Source organism: Hyperolius riggenbachi, chromosome 10, assembly GCF_040937935.1.
Source record: "Hyperolius riggenbachi isolate aHypRig1 chromosome 10, aHypRig1.pri, whole genome shotgun sequence".
NCBI lineage: Eukaryota > Metazoa > Chordata > Amphibia > Anura > Hyperoliidae > Hyperolius > Hyperolius riggenbachi.
In genome coordinates, this window is record NC_090655.1 from 245083909 (window position 1) to 245109127 (window position 25219).

The 25219-nt window shown below is 44.4% G+C and overlaps 2 protein-coding genes across 7 annotated transcripts in view; both read left to right on the forward strand.

Annotated features, from left to right (window-relative positions):
• The window catches only part of LOC137535090 (oocyte zinc finger protein XlCOF6-like), a 97947-nt gene extending 84407 nt beyond the window's left edge, over window positions 1–13540 (forward strand). For all 5 annotated transcript variants that reach the window (XM_068256880.1, XM_068256882.1, XM_068256883.1 and 2 more), the window contains one exon: window positions 12509–13540. The gene's annotated coding sequence lies outside the window, so the exon portion shown is untranslated. The remainder of the gene's footprint in view (window positions 1–12508) is intronic.
• A 5833-nt stretch (window positions 13541–19373) lies between these two features.
• The window catches only part of LOC137535147 (uncharacterized), a 42516-nt gene continuing 36670 nt past the window's right edge, over window positions 19374–25219 (forward strand). For both annotated transcript variants that reach the window (XM_068256962.1, XM_068256963.1), the window contains exons 1-4: window positions 19374–19432; window positions 20605–20671; window positions 20788–20885; window positions 22278–22776. In XM_068256962.1, the coding sequence (XP_068113063.1) occupies window positions 20638–20671; window positions 20788–20885; window positions 22278–22776 (631 nt within the window). In that variant the 5' untranslated portion in view covers window positions 19374–19432; window positions 20605–20637. The remainder of the gene's footprint in view (window positions 19433–20604; window positions 20672–20787; window positions 20886–22277; window positions 22777–25219) is intronic.

Here is a 25219-nt window from a genome sequence, read left to right on the forward strand (position 1 = left end):
GGCCACTCAGAACTTTGCCTTGGTATGTAGTGAGGCCTCTGACATCAGCAGGTAACATGTACTTTCACTCTTCTCCCAGCAGGTGGAGACAATATTGGGAACAGGTCAGAGGTACACTTTCTTGTACCTCCTCCTTGTAATGTAGAAGATAATGGCAGCACCCAGATTACACCAGGAATTGTCACCATTATTGGAAATATACTTTTCACGCTTATCCCTGCAGCTAACTCTGCAAATCCTTCCAATCATCAGGAAGCTTCTGGAAGGTCACATCCTGTTACCCGAAATATCCCTTCAGGTGTGCACACTGCTGGCAGAGCAAATGATTGGTGTAATTCTCAGGAATCTATCAGTACAGCAGATACTGTAACAGGTGATGGCAACAAGAAACATTCATGTCTGGTTTGTGATAAATGTTTTATTTCTTATCGGGACCTTGTTAAGCACCAAAGAAGTCACAAAGTGCTGTGGGCTTTTTCATGTTCAGAGTGTGGGAAAAAATTCTTTTGTAGCTCAAGCCTTCAGACGCATCAGAGGACTCACACAGGAGAGCGTCCTTACTCATGTTCAGAGTGTGGGAAAAAATTCTCTTGTAAGTCAAACCTCCGGAAGCACAAAAGGACTCACACAGGAGAGCATCGTTACTCATGTTCAGAATGTGGGAAAAAATTCTCTTGTGGCTCAAGCCTTCGGAGGCACCAGATGACTCATACAGGAGAGCGTCCTCACTCATGTTCAGAGTGTGGGGAAAAATTCTCTTGTAGTTCAAGCCTCCAGAAGCATCAGGGGACTCACATAGGAGAACGTCCTTACTCATGTTCAGAGTGTGGGAAAAAATTCTCTTATAGCTCACGCCTTCGGGCGCACCAGAGGACGCACACAGGAGAGCGTCCTTACTCATGTTCAGAGTGTGGGAAAAAATTCTCTCATAGCACAAGCCTTCACATACACCAGAGAGTACACACAGGAGAGCAGCCTTACTCATGTTCAGAGTGTGGGAAATGTTTTACTCAGAAAGGTAATCTAGTTTCACATTATAAGAGACACTACCACATTTACGATGGTATTTCTCAGGATTGATGTGGGCACTTAAAGGACACCCGAAGAGAAAATAAACGAATGAAATAAACAATTGTATCTATCTTCCTTCTCCTAAAAATAACTTTTCAAGATATTCCACAGTTTTATTTGTATTTGTTTAAATCTACTTTTTGAGTTTTAACAGTTTTGTTTTTGCTCAATGACACATTCATTGAAGTATGCCAGAGCTAAAACCTACAACCCGTTTATCCTTTTTATCTCTTTCCTGCTCTCAGAAGCCATTTTCTGCTAGAAAAAATGTTTTATAGTTGGAATTTTTTATCAGTGAGGGTCACACTGTAGTCACTTCCTGTCTGAGTCAGGACTGAGTCAGCCATTTACATACCTGATATTTAACTCTTTCAGGCAGAGAAAGAAAAAAAGGAACACAGCATAGTTATTTGTGTGCCTGGCACTGTACATACCCATGTCTATCTCATCATGTCACACGTCACTTCGGATATCCTTTAAAACAACGCTTAAAGGACCATAATAGTACATTTGAAATGTTTTGTGCTACCCACAGGAGGAAAGCCCATAGCAGGCCTGTAAAAGTTTCTATATACATTGTGTAGAAAGTATGCCTAGAACAGTGATGGCTAACCTTGGCACTCCAGCTGTGGTGGAACTACAAGTCCCATGAGGCATCACAATACTCTGACAGCTCTAAGCATAACTCGGTGAGGCATAGGCTTAGGATTTGTAGTTTTGTCACAGCTGGAGTGCCAAGTTTAGCAATCACTGGCCTTTGAAGAAATGTCAGCTATCAGCACGTCTTGTCTCCCTAGGATCAGCGGTGTAAAGTGGGGGGTGGATCTGTACTTCTGTCTCCTCCCTCAGCTGCACCAGCGGTCACTGCTCTCCTGCACAGCTTTCCCCTCAGAGCAGACAGTATGGCACAAATCACACACATCTGCCTGTTACTTCTGCTGTCACACAGGCTGCAAACTCTACACAAATCCCCAAGAGAAGTTACTTTAGTGTGTGCCCAAATGTGACTCTCCTCTTCTACAAAGACTTTAGGAGAGCTCGCTGTATGGAGAGTCAGTGTCAGAGTTCCCCATTGTGCTGCAGAGGAAGGCACTACTCTGCTGTGTGATGTGATGAGTCAGAGTCTTATAAAGCCACACAGAGATGAGCCGTGTATGTGGCTGATCCTGGGAGCTGACAGCTGCTGAGAGCTCACATTTCCAGGCACATTTCTCACACACAGCGTACTGAAGGGGTTATTAGCTTGCTTCTACCATATATCCAGCTCTATAAGCCGACCTCATGTATAAGCCAATCCCCAATATTTTACCACCTTCTTAAACTGGAATGTTTTCTTGACTCTGAAAGATATTGGTTTCATTTAAGGACCGGAAGGGCTTAACAGCTGCATTGCTTAACCACTTGAAGACTGCAGTGCTAAACCCCCCTAAAGACCAGGCCATTTTTTACAATTCAGACCACTGCAGTTATAACTGTTTATTGCTCGGTTATACAACTTACCACCCAAACAAATTTTACCTCCTTTTCTTGTCACTAATACAGCTTTCTTTTGGTGCTATTTAATTGCTGCTGCGATTTGTACTTTTTATTATATTCATCAAAAAAGACATGAATTTTGTCAAAAAAATGATTTTTTTAACTTTCTGTGCTGACATTTTTCAAATAAAGTAAAATTTCTGTATACATGCAGCGCGAAAAATGTGGACAAACATGTTTTTGATTAAAAAAAACCCATTCAGCCTATATTGATTGGTTTGGGTAAAAGTTATAGCGTTTACAAACTATGGTGCAAAAAGTGAATTTTCCCATTTTCCAGCATCTCTGATTTTTCTGACCACCTGTCATGTTTCATGAGGGGCTAGAATTCCAGGATAGTATAAATACCCCCCAAATGACCCCATTTTGGAAAGAAGACATCCCAAAGTATTCACTGAGAGGCATGGTGAGTTCATAGAAGATTTTATTTTTTGTCACAAGTTAGCGGAAAATGACACTTTGTGACAAAAAAAATAATAATAAAAAGTTTCCATTTCTGCTAACTTGTGACAAAAAAAAATGAAATCTGCCACAGACTCACCATGCCCCTCTCTGAATACTTTCCAAAATGGGGTCATTTGTGGGGTGTGTTTACTGTCCTGGCATTTTGGGGGTGCTAAATTGTAAGCACCCCTGTAAAGCCTAAAGGTGCTCATTGGACTTTGGGCCCCTTAGCGCACCTAGGCTGCAAAAAAGTGTCATGTGGTATCGCCGTACTCAGGAGAAATAGTATAATGTGTTTTGGGATGTATTTTTACACATACCCATGCTGGGTGGGAGAAATATCTCTGTAAATGAGATTTTTTAGATTTTTTTTTACACACAACTGTCCATTTACAAAGATATTTCTCCCACCCAGCATAGGTATGTGTAAAAATACACCCCAAAACACATTGTACTACTTCTCCCGAGTACAGCGATACCACATGTGTGGCACTTTTTTGCACCCTAACTGCGCTAAGGGGCACTAAGACTACTCCTCACGGTTTAGGGCCCCTAAAATGCCAGGACAGTATAGGAATCCCACAAATGACCACATTTTAGAAAGAAGACACCCCAAGGTATTCAGTTAGGAGTATGGTGAGTTCATGGAAGATTTTATTTTTTGTCACTAGTTAGAGGAAAATGACACTTTGTGAAAAAAACAATAAAAATCAATTTCCGCTAACTTGTGACAAAAAAATAAAATCTTCTATGAACTCACCATACTCCTAACTGAATACCTTGGGGTGTCTTCTGCCTAAAATGGGGTAATTTGTGGGGTTCCTATACTGTCCTGGCATTTTAGGGGCCCTAAACCGTGAGGAGTAGTCTTGAAACCAAATGTCTCAAAATGACCTGTGAAATCCTAAAGGTACTCATTGGACTTTGGGCCCCTTAGCGCAGTTAGGGTGCAAAAAAGTGCCACACATGTGGTATCGCTGTACTCGGGAGAAGTAGTATAATGTGTTTTGGGGTGTATTTTTACACATACCTATGCTGGGTGGGAGAAATATCTCTGTAAATGGCAATATTTTGATTTTTTTACACACAATTGTCCATTTACAGAGATATTTCTCCCACCCAGCATGGGTATATGTAAAAATACACCGCAAAACACATTATACTACTTCTCCTGAGTATGGCGATACCACATGTGTGGCACTTTTTTGCACCCTAACTGCGCTAAGGGGCCCAAAGTCCAATGAGTACCTTTATGATTTCACAGGTCATTTTGAGAAATTTCGTTTCATGACTACTCCTCACGGTTTAGGGCCCCTAAAATGCCAGGACAGTATAGGAATCCCACAAATGACCACATTTAAGAAAGAAGACACCCCAAGGTATTCAGTTAGGAGTATGGTGAGTTCATAGAAGATTTTATTTTTTGTCACTAGTTAGAGGAAAATTACACTTTGTGAAAAAAACAATAAAAATCAATTTCCGCTAACTTGTGACAAAAAAATAAAATCTTCTATGAACTCACCATACTCCTAACTGAATACCTTGGGGTGTCTTCTGCCTAAAATGGGGTAATTTGTGGGGTTCCTATACTGTCCTGGCATTTTAGGGGCCCAAAACCGTGAGGAGTAGTCTTGAAACCAAATTTCTCAAAATGACCTGTGAAATCCTAAAGGTACTCATTGGACTTTGGGCCCCTTAGCGCAGTTAGGGTGCCAAAAAGTGCCACACATGTGGTATCCCCATACTCAGGAGAAGTAGTATAATGTGTTTTGCGGTGTATTTTTACACATACCCATGCTGGGTGGGAGAAATATATCTGTAAATGGACAATTGTGTGTAAAAAAAATGGAAAAAGTTGTCATTTACAGAGATATTTCTCCCACCCAGCATGGGTATGTGTGAAAAGACACCCCAAAACACATTATACTACTTCTCCTGAGTACGGGGATACCACATGTGTGACACCTTCTTGCAGCCTAGCTGTGCAAAGGGGCCCACAGTCTAATGAGTTTCACAGGTCAATTTTACTCATTTGTTTTCCAGACTACACCTCACGGTTTTGGGCCCCTTAAATGCCAGGGAAGTATAGGAACCCCACAAGTGATCCCATTTTGGAAAGAAGACACCCCAAGGTATTCCATGAGGGGTATGATGAGTTCATAGAATATTTTATTTTTTGACACAAGTTAGTGGAAATGGATTTTTTAGTTTTTTTTCTCACAAAGTGTCATTTTCCACTAACTTGTGACAAAAAATAAAATCTTCTATGAACTCACCATACCCCTCATGGAATAACTTGGGGTGTCTTCTTTCCAAAATGGGGTCACTTGTGGGGTTCCTATACTGCCTTGGCATTTTAGGGGCCCTAAATTGTGAGGAGTAGTCTGGAAACCAAATAATTAAAATTGACCTGTGAAATTCTAAAGGTACTCATTGGACTTTGGGCCCCTTTGCACAGCTAGGCTGCAAAAAAGTGTCACACGTGTGGTATCGCTGTACTCAGGAATAATAGTATAATGTGTTTTGGGGTGTATTTCACACATAACCAATCCTGTGTGTGAGAAATATCTCTGTAAATGACAATTTTTCCCATTTTTTTACACTAAATTGTCATTTACAGAGATATTTCTCCCACCCAGCATGGGTATGTGTGGAAAGACACCCCAAAACACATTATACTACTACTCATGAGAATGGCAATACCACATATGTGACACTTTTTTGCAGGCTAGCTGCGCAAACTTGCCCAAAGTCCAATGAGCACCTTTAGGCTTTACAAGGGTGCTCACAATTTAGGCCCCCACCAAACAATTCCAGGACAGTAAAACACCCCAGAAATGACCCCATTTTGGAAAGAAGAGACCCCAAGGTATTCCACAAGGGGCATACTGAGTTCATATAAAATTTTATTTTTTGTCATAAGTTAGCGGAAAATGACACTTTGTGGGAAAAAAAATAAAAAAATCCATTTCTGCTAATTTATGCCAAAAAATAAAATCTTCTATGAACTCACCATGCCCCTCAGCGAATACCTTGGGGTGTCTTCTTTCTAAAATGGGGTCATTTGTGGGGGTCTGTCCTGGCATTTTAGCGTCTCCACAATCATTACATGTATGGCCAGTATTAGGAGTTTCTGCTATACTCCTTATATTGCGCATACGGGTGATGCACTTTTTTCTCCATAAAAGGAAAAATGAACGGCAAAGATTCTCACATTCACATTAATCAATGTGGATGAAAAAATATCTGCCGAAATATGTGAAAAAAGGGGGGGCATGGCGTTTGCCAGGACATAGGAGCACCGCCCACAAAATTTTCCAAACCCACTTTGCTCCTGGCAAACCAGATTAATCCATTCACATCGATCGATGTGGATGAAAAAAACCTTTGCCAGTTTTGATACAAAGTGCTTGCCAAAGCATAGGAGCTCCAACACCACCCCTCAGCTCATATGCCTTGACAAACGTATCTTACTGCGGAGGAGAAATCTCGTCCTGCAGCGCTGCATGCACCGACTTGTGTGTAATCTGACAGACGCGCAATGCTTCTGTCAGGATGCACCATCAGTGCTGCAGCTGGTTGGTCGATCAGTCGTTCGCTCGGTCCACCTGGAAGGGTAAAGGATGGAAAAAGAGAGAGAAAAAAACATACAAAAAAAAACAAGCAAGCAGCAATGCAAGAAATTCATTAACATTAACATTCGTAAACTTTATTAAACCTTTTTAACCAAACAATAACATTTGGAACTTTTGCTTACCTGTTTTTTTTTTTTGTTTGTTTTTAACTTACCTTCCAAGGACAAACTTCTCCTTCCCCATGGGACAGTGTGCAAAGCGCAAAGCGCACAGAGATGTAGTGAAGTACACTATGCACTTTGTCCCAAGTGAAAGGAGAGGTTTCTGGCAGCCCTGTGTATTTGGGTCTCTCAAAAGCAGATGTCTGGTTTCACACACAGGAGTCGCGCAGTAGCGTAGGTATGCATTAGCTTTAAGTCAACCACTTCCGGCGTAAGGGGGGACCGCAAAGTGGGACTTTCGCTAGGCAATATGCTGCAACCATCACTCCAATGTATTTGGGTCTCTCAAAAGCAGATGTCTGGTTTCACACACAGGAGCCGCGCAGTAGCGTAGGTATGCACTAGCTTTAAGTCAACCACTTCCGGCGTAAGGGGGGACCGCAAAGTGGGACTTTCGCTAGGCAATATGCTGCAACACATGGCTCCAGTGTGAAAGAGCCTTGAGAGACTACTACTGTGTCTCACGTTCCCTACTCCAATAGCGAATGTGTTCGTGGAACTTTTCAAAACACTCCCCTATGCATAGGGCAGGCTGGTCAGGACAGTAGGGACAATAAAAAGTGGTGTCACGCCTCATTCCATTCCTCTTACAGACACGACAATGTTTTCTTGGGGTGCGTTGACCTGGGGTACTCGGAAAGACATAAGCATAGTGTCTTTCATGTAGCCGGCTAACTACATCAGGGGGATTGGCCACGGCCCCTCCTGGATACAGGAGTTCCGAAATGATCTCTTCCTGAAATTTAAGGAAGGATCCTGTTCTCCCAGCCTTACTGTAGAGAACAAAGCTGTTGTACATTGCCAATTGAATCAAGTAAATAGCCACTTTCTTATACCAGCGGCTGGTCCTTCGGGAAACTAAATAGGGAGCCAACATCTGGTCATTGAAGTCCACCCCTCCCATGTTTAAATTATAGTCGTGGACGGCGAGGGGTTTCTCAACAACCTCAGTTGCTCGCTGAATTTGGACTGTCGTGTTTCCGTGAATGGTCGACAGAAGGTAAACGTCCCTCTTGTCCTTCCATTTCACTGCAAGAAGGTCGTCCTTACACAAGGCAGCCCTCTCCCCCCGTGCAAGTCGGGTAGCAGTGAGATATTGGGGGAAGCCCCGGCGACTAGGCCGCACGGTGCCACAGCAAGGAATTCCGAGTATCTTCAAATGCTGATAAAGGGCCACACTTGTGTAGTAGTTGTCCACATAGAGATGGTACCCCTTGTGGAATAAGGGTGACACCAAGTCCCACACAATCTTGCCACTGCACCCCAGGTAGTCAGGGCATCCGACCGGCTCCAATTTTGTGTCTTTGCCCTCATAGACCCTAAAGCGATATGTATAGCCTGTGGCCCTTTCACAGAGCTTATACAGCTTGACCCCATACCGGGCGCGCTTGGTTGGGATGTACTGCTTAATGCCAAGGCGCCCGGTAAAATGTATGAGGGACTCGTCTATACAGATGTTCTGTTCAGGGGTGTAAGCATCTGCAAATTTGGATGACAGGTGGTCTATGAGGGGCCGAAATTTGTGGAGCCGGTCATAGTCAGCGTGGCCTCTTTCATGACAGGTTGTATCATCATTAAAGTGCAGGAAGCGCAGGATGTCCTCAAAACGTGACCTGGACATGGCAGCAGAGTACATGGGCATGTGATGTATTGGGTGCGTAGACCAATAGGACCGCAATACATTTTTTTTAGTTAGACCCATGTTAAGGAGAAGGCCCAAAAAGATTTTAAATTCGAAAACGGATTGGCGGTGATAAATTGTGTGGCCTTGCGGTTGGTCTCTGCCACGACTAAGTCGTAGAGATCCTCGGTGAAGATCAGATGAAAAGTGTCTAGGGCCGATCCTAGATGATCTGTCTCCACCTGGACTCCAGACTGGGCGGTGAAAGGGGGCACTACGGGTGCGGCGGAATTAGGGAACTTCCAATGAGGGTTTGCCAGCACCTCTGGGAGCCTAGGGGTACTACGGGCCCGTGTTTCTGGTTGCTGCGACTGGGGTCTTACTGCACGTACCACCGAACCAGTTTCAACTGCCATGCTGGTGCTCGCCACTTCACCAGGGTCTACGGCAGTACTGGTTTCAAGTCCAGGATGTGCTGCGCTGTTGGTGCATGCCTCACCATCAAAATCTGGATCAGCGCTAGCACCACTCTGCTGGCCTTGAGGTTGATCCTGCGCAACCTGTGGTCCACTGACATGGGGTCGGGAACGCCTGGCGCTAGCAGGGACCACAACCTCGTCATCAGAACTATCGGTCAGAGAGTCACTGTCCTCTACAGGTTCATATTCTGAGCCGGATTCATCGGATGAGAAGTCCCAATCACTCTCACCCGACTCGGCCATAATACTGTAGGCCTCTTGCAGGGAATACATCTTTTTTGCCATTTTGGGCTGCTAAATTTAGGGGGTATTCCTCTGAGACCACCCAGGAAAAAATGCACCTGTCTAGCAAATGGGAGTATTTGTTAAGTAAAGAGCTGCGATCGCTCAGTTTTGATTTAAAAAAAAAAATCAAAACTGATCTTTATAGCGTCGCAGCTATTGTGTTTTTTTGCAGTGATCAGAAAACAAAAATTTCTTTCACTTGGTGGGGAGGGCTGAACGCAAGTGCGGCAGAACGATCAGGCCTGATCGGGCAAACACTGCGTTTTTAGTGGAGCCTACTCTAAGGTGACCGTAACGTACTTATATAGATCTGACTGTGATCAGTACTTATCACTTACAGATACTATATAGTACCAATGCAGATTAGCGACAGTGATGACGCTAATCAGCGACTTATAGTGATTGCGGTGTAGTGGGCTGGGCGCTAACTACCTAACAAAAGGGGCCTAGCTAACTCACTGGCCAAAAAAACAGTGCACAGGCAATAGATGTCACTCAGACCTCGATCAGAGCTGTGACAGGCGACCAGATATCAATCACAGTGCCGCTGTCAGATTCCAACAAATGTAAACAGCAATTGGAATCACAGGGAAATCACAGATGATCAAAAACCAATCACTAATCAATCAATCAGATGTCAAAAATCAGTACACAGACAATAGATGTCACTCAGATCTCACTCAGACCTCGATCAGAGCTGTGACAGGCGACCAGATATCAATCACAGTGCCACTGTCAGATGCCAACCAATGTAAACGGCAATTGAAATCTCAGGCAATCAGATGATCAAATACCAATCACTAATCAATCAATCAATCGTCAAAAATCAGTGCACAGACAATAGATGTCACTCAGACCTCGATCAGAGCTGTGACAGGCGACCAGATATCAATCACAGCGCCGCTGTCAGATGCCAACCAATGTAAACAACAATTGAAATCTCAGGCAATCACAGATGATCAAATACCAATCACTAATCAATCAATCAATCAGATGTCAAAAATCAGTGCACAGACAATAGATCTCACTCAGACCTCGATCAGAGCTGTGACAGGCGACCAGATATCAATCACAGTGCCGCTGTCAGATGCCAACCAATGTATACAGCAATTGAAAACACAGGGCAATCACAGATGATCAATAATCACAACGCAATCAATCAATCAGAAGTCAAAAAACTGTGCACAGGCAATGATGTCACTCACATGCCACTCACATGTCACACAGACCTCGATCAGAGCTGTGACAGGCGACCAGATGACACTCAGACCTCAGTCAGACGCCTTGGCAGGGCCAGTGAGGGGGGTAGTGGGGGTGATCAGCGGCGATCGGGTGGGGGAACGAGCGGGGAAACGTGTGTGGCTTACTGAGCAGGGCTGCCGTCCTCTCTCCTGGTGGTCCGGGCGCGCTGTGACCATGAGAGGAGGAGGCAGCCAGTATAATACACGTTGTTTACATAACAACGTGTATTATACACTTGGGATAGGGCTATTTGAAATATTGCAGCCCGCCGGCGCTGCTAATTGGCCGGCGGGCTGATGACACAGGGGGGCCGCAAGTCATGCCGGGCGATGTGCGCGCGCATGCGTGCATTTCTGTTTGACAGGACCTTCCGCCAATCGGCGTTAGGCGGTCCTGGGGCTGCCGCCGCGGCCACGCCTACTGGCGTGACGCGGGCGGCAGCTGGTTAAAGAGACACTGAAGCAAAAAAAATTATGATATAATGAATTGGTTGTGTAGTACGGATAATTACTAGAAGATTAGTAGCAAAGAAAATATTCTCATATTTTTATTTTCAGTTATATTGTGTTTTTTTATAACATTGCATCATTCTGTAATATTTGCAGTTTACACACTACTCAGCATTCTAAATGTTTTTACAGAGCAGTCTTGTGAACTATTGACCTGTCCTCTGGAGAGAAAAAGAATTTACAATGACTGACAGTTGAGATATCAAACTTCAGAAGACAGAGCTCTCTGCGACTTTGAAAGTCGTGTAGCTCAATGGCTTTTTTGCATAGATAACAACTGGAGTTTCTTAACACTTCCTGTACTGGAAACAATATTAGACTTACAGTCTGTCTCTGCTACTAATGTTATATTTCTTAGCTGTACTACACATACAAATCATCATATCATATTTTTTTTTCGCTTCAGTGTCTCTTTAAAGTATGGCAGCCATGAAACCCTCCAGGTACCCAGTTGCAGCCATTAATCCCATCCCTTTAATGTGGCCACTATCTCCCCTTCCTCCATTGGTAATCAGTGTGGCCAATATCCTGTACCAGAGAGGCCAATATCCTCCAGCAGAGAAACGGCCTCAACCCCCCCCCCCCCCCCCCACACACACACACACAGGGGATCCAGCATAGAAACAGCCTCCCAGCCCTCACACAGATAACGGGGTCCAGCATAGAAACAGCCTCCCAGCCCCCACACACAGAATAACAGGGGGTCCAGCATAGAAACAGCCTCCCAGCCCCCACACACAGAATAACAGGGGGTCCAGCATAGAAACAGCCTCCCAGCCCCCACACACAGAATAACAGGGGGTCCAGCATAGAAACAGCCTCCCAGCCCCACACACAGAATAACAGGGGGTCCAGCATAGAAACAGCCTCCCAGCCCCCACACACAGGATAACAGGGAGTCCAGTATAGAAACAGCCTCCCAGCCCCCCACACACAGAATAACCGGGGGATCCAGCATAGAAACAGCCTTCCAGCCTTCACAGAGATAACGGGTCCAGCATAAAAACAGCCTTCCAGCGCTCACACACAAAATAACTGGATCCAGCATAGAAACAGCCTCCCAGCCCCCACACAGATAATAACAGGTCGTCCAGCATATAAACAGCTTCCCTGCCCTCACACAGATAATAACAAGGGGTCCAGCTGTTGTGGCATCTCATCCTCACCAGACTCCCTCTGCAGAACTTATCCGGTATTCACTACACTCATTGAGGGCCCATTTAGCGCAGTAAAATCACTGAACACACTCACAATTTGAGCAATCGCAATCGGAGCTATTTTAAAGCACTGCATCACAATCGCAGCAATATGCTGCATGCAACGTGTTAATGTCATAACTGTATGTTAATCCAAGTTTTATAGATTTGCACCTAATAGATATAAGGTGATACTAGTATTTAATAAGGCCAATGTAACACAGTTGATACAGATGAACAGAGTTACCCTTTAACATTGGCCTCAGATTCTTCTATTGCTGAAAATGAGTAGTCAAGAGCGAGTACTGTGTGTGGCTTTATCTTTTCAGGAAATTCCATAGATGTGCGGTGCCTGGCACTGCGTAGGATGTCTCCAGTCTCACGAGCTGAAATCTTAGAAACATCCTTGAAGAACTTGGACTACGTGCACAAAACAACACCAGGTGCTAAGCCATGAGAAAACTCCACCCTGCTGTGCAATGAAGAAAAAACTCTTGGTGTCATGCATTCATTATTGGACTAGTAAAGCTCATCATGACTACGTAATTTGTAGTATAAAAATCAGTACACAGCGGAAGTGCCTTCAGAAACCTTAAATGCCAGAATCTTTTATTTTACTTGGCTTACCTGGTTTCTCCATGTATACATGTGAAGCTTTTGAATAAAAGCCATATTGCTTTCCTTTTCATCTCCTGACGTATTTTTGGAAATCTTGGTGTATTGATAAGTGAGTGACTTCCACAAACGTGTTTGGCAATTGCCGCTAAACGCGAATCACCCGCGATTAGCAGAAATGAGATCACTGCTATAGAGTTAATATTGCGCTATCGCTTCAGTGCTTAGCGGGAATCACCCGATAACCGCTCTAGTGCGAAGGGGCCTTAAGTCATTCTGTACTAGGAACATTAGTAGTGACTTCCAGATGCCTTAAAAGGGGCAAAAGACAGTATTCAAGTACCTGCATATTGCAGTATTAGGCTCATCTTCATTTTAGACATTTTAACCACAGTCCAGTATTCGTACAGTAACTCTGTAAGGCTGATGATGACCAGAGAGCTGCAGAGATGAGGCAGGAAATGCATTGCAGGTTTTAGTAGTTTGCTGTTACATTCCTCCCTGTGGGGGTCTTACAGCAGCAGAAATTAGGAGCTTGTCACAGGGCTGGGGTCAGTATTGAAGTATATTTATTTAGCAAGATGTGCTTTAGGCAGGAGGGTCTTGCTGTATCTTGTATGTGAGGAGCTATATCAGATCTAATGTCTTCAGTGTACAGGGCAGGTTATTTCCTGCAGAGGTTGTGTTTCCCCTCATTGTTGTCCTCTCTTCTCCTTACTGTAATCTTTATTATGTTATTATTTGTATCAGTTTACTTTATTATGCTTCTAAATGAAGACAATTAGGAAAATGTATTAAAAAAAGGGCACAAAACCAGATCTGTGTTGTACTTTTGTTTCTGAATGCTATCATTGATTTGTGAGATGGATCCGCCCCCAGCCACGCCCAGCACAGACATTTCCAACACGCAGAGCACAAGTGAGGCGGAGCAGAACCATTGGAGGAGGGGCTTCAGCAGGTAATTTCTGCACACAGACACAGCTGGCCAGGAATGTGACAGGCTGGTGTGTTTGTATCAGTCACTGCCACTTGGACAAGAAGGCACCAGGTTTACACACTTGCCAATGAATGACTGCTGACAGCAATTCACCTCACACTACAATACTTACTGATAGACAATACAATACAATATTTATCTAAGGTAGCTTTCTTCTACACTCACCTAAACGATTATTAGGAACCCCCCCCCCCCTCTTTTGCCTTCAGAACTGCCTTAATTCTACGTGCCAATGATTAAACAATGTGCTGAAAGCATTCTTTAGAAATGTTGGCCCATATTGATAGGATAGTATCTTGCAGTTGATGGAGATTTGTGGGATGCACATCCAGGGCACCAAGCTCCCGTTCCATCACATCCCAAAGATGCTCTATTGGGTTGAGATCTGGTGACTGGGGGCCATTTTAGTACGGTGAACTCATTGTCATGTTCAAAAAACAATTTGAAATGATTTAAGCTTTGTGACATGGGGCATTATCCTGCTGGAAGTAGCAATCAGAGGATGAGTACATGGTGGTCATGAAGGGATGGACATGGTCAGAAACAATGCTCAGGTAGCCCGTGGAAGTTAAACGATGCCCAATTGGCACTAAGGGGCCTAAATGTGCCAAGAAAACATCCCCCACATCATACCGTACCCATTGGGGTCTTCTGCTGTTGTAGCCCATCTGCCTCAAGGTTGTGCGTGTTGTGGCTTCACAAATGCTTTGCTGCATACCTTGGTTGTAACGAGTGGTTATTTAGTCAACGTTGCTCTTCTATCAGCTTGAATCAGTCGGCCCATTCTCCTCTCACCTCTAGCATCAACAAGGCATTTTCGCCCACAGGACTGCCGCATACTGGATGTTTTTCCCTTTTCACACCATTCTTTGTAAACCCTAGAAATGGTTGTGCATGAAAATCCCAGTAACTAAGCAGATTGTGAAATACTCAGACCGGCCCATCTGGCACCAACAACCATGCCATGCTCAAAATTTCTTAAATCACCTTTCTTTCCCACTCTGACATTCAGCTCGGAGTTCAGGAGATTGTCTTGACCAGGACTGCACCCCTAAATGCTTTGAATCAACTGCCATGTGATTGGTTGATTAGATAATTGCATTAATGAGAAATTGAACAGGTGTTCCTAATAATCCTTTAGGTGAATGTATATAGGCAGAATTCCTTACTTTTCTTGCTAGAGCAGGGAGTAGTGATAAGATTTTCTATGTATTAAAAAAAACGATGCCAATGTATTACCCGAAAAATGGTTATTATAGAACACATAATATGCAAAATAAAAGAATTAAGGCTGAAAATGTAAATTTACTTCTCAACAGAAATACTCCAGAAACATCCAGTTCTTTAAACAAAGTCCAGTTCAGTGTGGAAAGGGTCATTGTATGTCGCTGCCAATAATCACTGATGGTCCGTTGGAAAAAGCTTAGAAAAATAAAAAAATTGCATAATTCAGTAGTGGTCCAAAATTAACTTTATTCAGTGATCAAATCTGTAAATGGTTAGATGTCAAAAATTCTGCAAGAGAGAAAGGAAAGAAACCTAAGGCATGCTGGGAGAGATGAGAGAGAGAGAGGGAAGAAACATGAGGCATGCTGGGAGAGATGAGAGAGGGAAGAAACATGAGGCATACTGGGAGAGATGAGAGAGGGAAGAAACATGAGGCATGCTGGGAGAGATGAGAGAGAGGAAAGAAACATGAGGCATGCTGGGAGAGATGAGAGAGAGAGAGGAAAGAAACATGAGGCATGTAGGGGGAGATGAGAGAGAGAGGGAAGAAACATGAGGCATGCTGGGGGAGATGAGAGAGAGAGGGAAGAAACATGAGGCATGCTGGGAGAGATGAGAGAGAAAGGAAAGAAACATGAGGCATGTTGGGAGGAGATGAGAGAGAGAGGAAAGAAACATGAGGCATGCTGTGAGGAGATGAGAGAGGGAAGAAACATAGGGCATGGTGGGGGGAGATGAGAGAGAGAGGGAAGAAACATGAGGCATGCTGGGAGAGAAGAGAGAGAGGTAAGAAACATGAGGCATGCTGGGAGGAGATGACGGCGTCCTCCGTGCCTTGCAAACACGCACAGGTATCTAACTTTTTTTATGTTTTTTTTTTTTGCAAATCTGGCCTCGTAAGTCCTTTAAGCAAAGTCCAGTCCAGTGTGGAAAGGGTCACCTTGTTTCGCTGCCAATAATTCTGTAGAGGGACAAAAAACTTCATTCAATGAGCAAATTTGTAAATGGTAAGATGTCAAAAATTCTGCAAGAAAGAAAGGAAAGAAACATGAGGCATACTAGGAGAAAATGAAAGAGGGGAGAAACATAAGGCATGCTGGGAGGAGATGAGTGAGGGAAGAAAGATGAGGCATGATGGGAGGAAGATGAGAGAGGGAAGAAACATGATGTATGCTGGGGGAGATAAGAGAGGAAAGGAACACAAGGCATGCTGGGGGAGATGGGAGAGAGGAAAGTAACATGAGGCATGCTGGGAGGAGATAAGAGAGAGAGGAAAGAAACATGAGGCATGCTGGGAGGAGATAAGAGAGAGAGGAAAGAAACACGAGGCATGCTAGGAGAGATGAGAGAGAGGAAAGAACCATGAGGCATGCTAGGGGGAGATAAGAGAGGGAAGAAACATAAGGCATGCTGGGAGGAGATGAGAGAGGAAAGAAACATGCATACATATGAATTGGCCGTTGGGAGAATTGGGCGCAGGATACAGCCGTATACTGTATGGCTTATCCTGCTGCTGCACAAGTCCCAGCAGTGTTAATTACATTGCCACTCCAGGTCCATGTGGATAGTGGGGAATGATGTAATTTGGCTTCCAGCTATTGCTGGAGGCCAAATTACAGTGTTTAAAAGTAACTTCAGCTCCGTCTTCTGACTGCACCGAAGTTACTCAGTGTGCGCCACTATAGCCGTAATTCCTATTACAGTCTTTGGTGGCGCCGGCTGCGCCCAAATCTCCAGCACTGTTATTACAGCGCTCGAGAAAAATGAGGCATGCTAGGGAAGATAAGTGAGAGGAAAGAAACATGAGGCATGCTGGGAGGATAAGAGAGAGAGAGGAAAGAAAAATTAGGCATGCTGGGAGGAGATGAGAGAGAGAGAGAGGAAAGAAACATGAGGCATGCTGGGTGACTGGCAGCACCCCAGTAGTGGGCTACAGAGGACCTGTCACATTACATGAGATGATGGCTGCAGTGGCATAGCTATGGGCCCCGATGCAAGTTTTACAATGGAGCCCCCCAAACACTCTATATATAACAATTGATACAGTGCATCAAAACCTGCCAATGGCAACTTAAGTGTCAGAGGTGCAAGAAGGGGATGGGGAGCAGTTTGTATATGATTACCACTATTCAAAGTATCTATAGAAGTAGTTATTATGAGTACAGCACCAATAGAGAGCTAATACTGCAGTTGAGGGAAGGCCCTTCGGGGCCCCTCAGGCCCAAGGGCCCCGATGCGGTCGCAACCTCTATTGCTACGCCCCTGGATGGCTGGGGGAATGGTGCTGCTGTGCTGTACCAGCCCCTCTCGAGGTGAAGCTTATCCAGCAGCTATTTGAGCAGTATGGGGGTCCTTAGTGGCAGGCATCCCAGCTCACTCTGTGTGTGTGTGTGTGTGTGTGTGTGTGTGTGTGTGTGTATTAGAACTGCTCATTAACTTTACATAGCTTTACATAACTATAGCCATAGTAACCCAACATGTATTCATTTGTTTGGTGCTGGTCGGTCCTCATCAATGGGCAGCACAATGTAGCAGTGGTTAGTGCTCTCACCTTGCAGCGCTGATCCCCTGGTTCAAGTCCCAGCCAGGGCATTATTTGCAAGGAGTGTGTATGTTCTCCCTGTGTCTGCATGGGTTTCTTCTGACCACTCCGGTTTCCTCTCTCATCCCAAAAATATACAGATAAGTCAATTGCTTTCCTCCTAAAATTGGCCCCAGACTTCGATAGACCTTCCCTATGATCGGGAATAGATTGTGAGCTCCTCTGAGGAACAGCTAGTGACATTACTTTAAATACTCTGTAAGGTGCTGTGGAAGATGTTGGTGCGATACAAATACTAATATTAATCAGTGCGACTGCAAATGGTTCTAGCTGGATAGTGTAATGGTTAAGGACTCTGCCTCTAATATAGGAGTCCTGGGTTTGAATTTTGGCACTTCTTATTTCAGTAAGCCAGCAGTAAAGAGTTCTTGGGTGAAACTCCCTAACACTGCTACTGTCCACTGAGTGCGATCTAGTGGCTGCCTCGCAATCCCTTTGAGTCTGAGAGGAGAAAATCACCATACAAATACTGGAATTATTATTATTACTACTAGCTAATGACCCAGCGTTGCCCGGGTATCTGATTGGCTGTGGCTCCACCCCTTTTCTACGCCCACTTTTTCTAACCCTAACACACACTTACTCAATTACTCAATGACCAAGTTTGTGAGCTTTGCTGTCTTTGGCATCAATAATTTGCATTGAAATGAAACAAATCTGATTGGCAGTTTGTGGCTCCACCCCCTTTTCTGAATTTCAACCCCAGTCACCCAATGACCAACTGTACCAGGTTTAAAGGGGTTCTGTGGGGGTTGTGGAAGAGAGAAACTGACACTTACCTTGGGCTTCTATCAGCCCCGTGCAGCGGTAATGTCCCACGACGTCCTGCTCCCATCCGCCGTTCCCCGCAGCCGGCACCGGGCAATTATTCGTCTGACATACAGACGAATAATGCGCGTTGCCGTGCCTCCGCTCGCGTCATCTGAGGCTTACTGCGCAGGCGCAGTACAACGGAGCCTTGTACTGCGCTTGCGCAGTAAGCTTCCGATGATGCAGGCGGAAGCGAGCGGGTGCGCGGCCACTCTAGCGCAGCCGCAGTTGGATTCCATGCCGCTTAGACCGGGGCCGGCGGCGGAGAGCGGCAGATGGGAGGAGGACGGCGTGGGACATTACCGCTGCACGGGGCTGATAGAAGCCCAAGGTAAGTGTCCGGTTTTCTCTTGCACAACCCCCACAGAACCCCTTTAAGGCTTGTGATATTAACAGTGCAAGAATGGCAGCAATTAATTATTCCCCTTGAATATCAATAGGGGATTTTTGATTGGCTTTTGTAGGCTCCACCCACTTTTCCTGAATATTAATCCCAGTCACCCAGTGACCAACTGTGCAAAGTTTGAGAACCCTGCCATTAACCGTGCAATGGCTGCAGTTTACATTTTCTCAGTGAAATTTGTATTTGTCTCCGCCCACTTTTTGGTTATGGAGATAAAACGTATCCTATATGTTATTCCAGGTAATGTACTGTGTGTGCAAAATTTCATTCAAATCCGTTCACCCATTGTTGCGTGATTGAGTAACAAACATCCAAACTTTCCCATTTATAATATTAGTACATCATGAGATGAGACAATAACCCACACAGTAAAGTGAAATTAGGCAGCAGTTCAGATATTGACCAAGACGGACCTACCTGATCGGGAATCATAATGGTGATTGCAGTTCCCGTATTGTCCACAAGATGGAAACCTGATTTCACTTTTAACACGAACACTGCACCGATACCTGGGTGGATCGCAGAGACCGGAAGCTGTAAGGGCAGGACCGGAAGTAGGTAGCAGACATTACTGGGGGCTAGTAGTGTCGAGATAGGAGGTAACAACATATTTTTTTACTTCTATTTACAGCCAGTTATTGCCCTGTGCCCCCTTCTACGTGACCTCCCTGCCTGACCCAGGGGAATGTCTCCTGTATTTTCTTATATACACACCCTAATGTGATTTCCTTCCCAGGAGCCAATCTGCACACAGCAATGGGGGCTTCTATCACTATCCCCCAGATACTCCCCCCATGTGTCCTCCATCATCACTGCCTGACCCAGGGGAATGTCTCCTGTATCTTATATACACACCCTAATGTGATTTCCCTCCCAGGAGCCAATCTGCACACAGCAATGGGGGATTCTATTATTATCCCCCCCCCCCCCCACATGTGTCCTCCATCATCACTGCCTGACCCAGGGAAATGTCTTCTGTATCTTCTTATATACACACCCTAATGTGATTTCCTTCCCAGGAGCCAATCTGCACACAGCAATGGGGACTTCTATCATTACCCCCCCCACCCCTCCCCCCATGTGTCCTCCATCATCACTGCCTGACCCAGGGAAATGTCTTCTGTATCTTCTTATATACACACCCTAATGTGATTTCCTTCTTAGCTTCTATCAATTTCTCCCTACACTCCCCCCATGTGTCTCCCATCATCACAGCCTGAATGTTTCCTGTATGTTCTTATATACACTGTACACACCCTAATGTGATTTCCTTCCCAGGAGCCAATCTGCACACAGCAGTGGGGGCTTCTATCATTACCCACCCCCCTCCCCCCATGTGTCCTCCATCATCACTGCCTGACCCAGGGGAATGTCTCCTGTATCTTCTTATATACTAACCGTAATAGGATTTCCCTCTCAGGAGCCAATCTGCAATGGAGGCTTCTATCATTATCCCCCCACACTTCCCCCATGTGTTTTCCACCTTCACTGCGCCCCATGTACCGTTCCTCATTATTACCCCAATCCATGGAGCAAAAGGAGTTTTATAAACAAAAAGTTCCTGCAGTAGCAGTAGTGCACGGTTGAGAGCTTTTGTAACCATGGGGGGAGGCAGTGTGAATGTTAGGGGGAGTCTATGATTTGCAGTTACACCCCTGGTGTGGGTACATATATGTATAACATGTGAAGGATGAGGCTGAGAGGTAACTGTATCATTATGTGTGTCAGGTTTATAAAGTGTCAGGATGTCCCTGTCTATTTCTCCATGCAGGAGCTGCAGTATATAGACGGATACAAGGGCATCATGATGGAGAATCAACCGGCCCTCACATCACGGGGTAAGCAGAGACATTCATGTCTTGTAATGGAGTGACCAGTATGGAGGGTCCACCTAGATCCCCATCATCTGATAAACATATAGAGACAATGTATTCAGTGTGTGTGTTTCCTACAGATGGATCCAGTAACAGAAACCCACCAGAGAGTTGTACAGGTCCTCTTTATTCCCAGGATTCTACACAGGATTATCCCACCACCCCCCACCATTATCAGGTAGATGAAATTGAGGGTGTAATATTCTTAAGAGATTGTGTTAGATTATATAGATTATAAAATCAAATTAAAGATCAACACTAAACTAAGTAGTGGGAAGGCACAGGATGGTCCACAGGCTTCCCCGATACTTCCTGAGCCCATTGCTGCTGCCTGGGCCCCTCTTCTTCGTCATGGGTGTGCTCCCGTCCAAGCAAGAGAGCGGCAATACCGTGCATGTATGAGTGAGGTCCACAACTGCTGAGTAGCATCAAACTTGCTTGTGCTTGGAGGAAAAAGCTGTACATGACTGATTTTGCTGTACTGGGCATGTCCGGATCATATTCAAGCATGCTCTGTACAGCCCTGCTCATACATGGGGGTGTGGCAATGGAAAAAATAGAAATACTCAAATATGTTCACAGGGACCCTGTGGTGGAGCGGATAGCTCTTCGAGGATCGGGGAAGCCTCTGGACTATCCATAGACTTCACACTACTGATGTAAGTATCTATCGTATACATTTTCTATCGCTTCAGGTATGCTTTTTACCTGGGGCTTCTTCCAGCCCTTAGAAGCTATTTAGTAGACAATGGTAACACAGACAAAGGACACCCAGAGCCCGATACGCTGTAGTATGTATTGGCAATATAGGTGAAAGTTTAAGGTAAGTATAGTTATACTCACAAACAAGGGTTACCATTCAGGCAACCACTATAAAGGCAGGTGGGAAGATTAGAACTTAAGAAGTCGCTCTCTGTAGCTTGGAAAGGAGACATGGGGTAAAACACCCCTCCACCAAGGGTGGATTGTAGACAGCAGGAGAACAGAGGCGCCAGCAGGATGAAAATACATAAAATTCTTAAAAGTAGGAGAGGCAGCGGTGGACTTACCTACTCCCAAGAATATCAGATACATGTGATGACGTGTTAAACAAAAGAATTTATTACAATACCCTACACAAACTTGCAACGCGTTTCGCAGGCGTCACCCCGCTTCATCAGGCAATAAAAAAGGGGAGCAAAAAACTCTTAGCATCCAGGTCAGTGCAAAGCACCTCTGTCTTAGTAGCCATTTGACTCCCTGGCGCAGCTCCAGTGCTCTCCCAAATCCACTTATCAGCCTGTAAGGATCGTGACCCCCATGGGTCGGTGTCTTCTGCACATGCGCGGATGGGCTCCTGCCCCATGCAAGAATGCACACAAGTCACCAGGAGCGTACTGCGCAGGCTGCCATCAGGACTCTGGAGAGGACCGGAGCTGCGGTGAGGGACCCAAATGACTTCTAAGGACTGGAAGAAGCCCCAGGAAAGTAAAATTACATTTATTTTGTGGCCCATAAGTCCTTTGAAACAAACCTGAAGCAATAGAAAAGTCCTTTAAAGATTTCAATTTCTGTGTTTTTGTGGCTCTAGTGTGAGGAATGGATTGGTTTAAAATGTGAGGTTAAAGAAGAAGAAGAGACGTATGTGAGGAGTGATCAGCAGTCTATGGAGGAGGGAGACATGATGAGGACTAGTAAAGAGGAAGAAGAGACATATGTGAGGAGTGATCAGCAGTCTATGGAGGAGGGTGACATGATGAGGACTAGTAAAGAGGAAGAAGAGACATATGTGAGGAGTGATCAGCAGTCTATGGAGGAGGGAGACATGATGAGGACTAGTAAAGAGGAAGAAGAGACATATGTGAGGAGTGATCAGCAGTCTATGGAGGAGGGTGACATGATGAGGACTAGTAAAGAAGAAGAAGAGACGTATGTGAGGAGTGATCAGCAGTCTATGGAGGAGGGAGACATGATGAGGACTAGTAAAGAGGAAGAAGAGACATATGTGAGGAGTGATCAGCAGTCTATGGAGGAGGGGGACATGATGACAAATATTGAAGCAGAAAGATCATCTGTAGAAATGTTCACAGGTAAGGAATGAATGCCATATGCTTCTTTTACATTTTCAGTCTTCATCTAGGAGTGTAAGATATATATATATAGTTACTGGCAATGGTAGAATGAGAAGATTTTCACATAAGAGAGTGCTCTGCAAGGATATTAACTGTCCTTTTTACTATGCAGAAAAACCTATGACAGGAGTCCTCATGCACAATCTGGACTCCACCACCTCACTACTCACCACAACAAGCGTCTTCCCTCTACCAAGCATGCAATGCTCTGGTCAGATCCCCACTTAAATTTGTCTATGAGTGCAATACATTTTAGCAGCCTCAATATAATATCATATTCATAACAACCATATGAAAGGCCAATCTCCATTCCTCAGTATAACATCATAGCACCAACAAATGAGTAGGAGATACTGTACACCATATAAGAGGCCCATCTCCATTTCTCAGTATAACATCATAGTACCAACAAATGAGGAGGAGATACTGTACACCATATGAAAGGCCCATCTCCATTCCTCAGTATAACATCATAGTACCAACAAATGAGGAGAAGATACTGTACACCATATGGAAGGTCTATCTCCATTCCTCAGTATAACATCATAGTACTAACACATGAGGAGGAGATACTGTACACCATATGAAAGGCCCATCTCCATTCCCCAGTATAACATCATAGTACCAACAAATGAGGAGGAGATACTGTACACCATATGAAAGGCCCATCTCCATTCCCCAATATAACATCATAGCACCAACAAATGAGGAGGAGATACTGTACACCATATGAAAGGCCCATCTCCATTCCTCAGTATAACATCATAGTACCAACAAATGAGTAGGAGATACTGTACACCATATGAAAGGCCCATCTCCATTCCTCAGTATAACATCATAGCACCAACAAATAGGGAGGAGATACTGTACACCATTTGAAAGGCCCATCTCCATTCCTCAGTATAACATCATAGCACCAACAAATGAGGAGGAGATGCTGTACAATATATGAAAGGTCCATCTTCATTCCTCAGTATAACATCATAGTGCCAACAAATGAGGAGGAGATACTGTACACCATATGAAAGGCCCATCTCCATTCCTCAGCATAACATCATAGTACCAACAAATGAGGAGGAGATACTGTACAATATATGAAAGGTCCATCTTCATTCCTCAGTATAACATCATAGTGCCAACAAATGAGGAGGAGATACTGTACACCATATGAAAGGCCAATCTCCATTCCTCAATATAACATCATAGTAACAACAAATGAGGAGGGGATACTGTACACCATATAAAAGGCCCATCTCCATTCCTCAGTAGAACGATCTACAATAGCATTATTTATTTTAAATCTATAGTGGATGGAAATTGAGAAATTTATTTTTTCCTCCTTTTTCTGTTGAAAATAAAAATAAAAATAAAATAATTACTAAAACAATAAATAACACCCACAAAAAGCCTAATTTGTGTTGAAAAGAAATATGATATAAATGTAGATTTAGGTGTGATAAGTAGTGATAAAGTTATTGACAAATGAATGGGAGGACCGCTGAAATGTGAATATTGCTTGCGTCCACAAACAGAAGACAACCCGTGGGCTGGAGTAGTTTAGAAATGCTCAGAGCAGTATGGCTCTTTAAATGCTATTACAAGACAAGGCAGGTGAAGGAAAAATGATCTTTCACCTCCTCTGTATTCACTTGGACTGACACCATTCTGTAAGGATAATTTGCCCAGATCGTCTCATCAGAAGCCCACTACAGACCTGGGAAATCAGACACCACACGCATTTACAGTACAGAAAAGTCCCCATTATCTAGCACCGACAGGGACTGGCTGATGCTGGATAAGTTTGCCTTCTCTTTGCTGGAGACTTAGGCTTCAATTCATCAAGCATTACCGCATTCGGTAATGCTGAAAACAGCTGAGTTAACGGAGCACTTAAGAAAATGTTAATTCATCAAAGCTGTTACCGAATGAGAAGCTGAAATCACAGAGCAATGAGATAAATTACCGACTTGTGCTCAACACATGTCAGCAAATGTCAGTAAATGTTAATTCATCAAGGTTACCACATTCGCTAGCACATTCGGTGTTTATCTCCAGCTCTCCCCTGTCGTTACAGGCTTCGAAAGCCTTCTGTGTGAATGTTTTCATGATTAACAGGAGCAGGCAGCCAATAGAAACAGCCCCTGTTCTCCTGCAAGTGCTGCTGATAGGTCACACAGGCTTCTCCACACAAGCTTCCAGACCTCCCAGGCAGTGAGCAGAGATAACGGGACAAAAGATATCCCCAGATGTCCTTCGGTGGTTTAACCCTTTGAGTCCCTGTTTGAATATACAAAGATGCATGTGGTGAAATCACCAAGCATGGCATTTGTAAAGTCTCCAGGAAGTTTATCTACGTTGTGGCAAAGAAGTAAAATGTTAAGAAACACTGATGGACAGATTC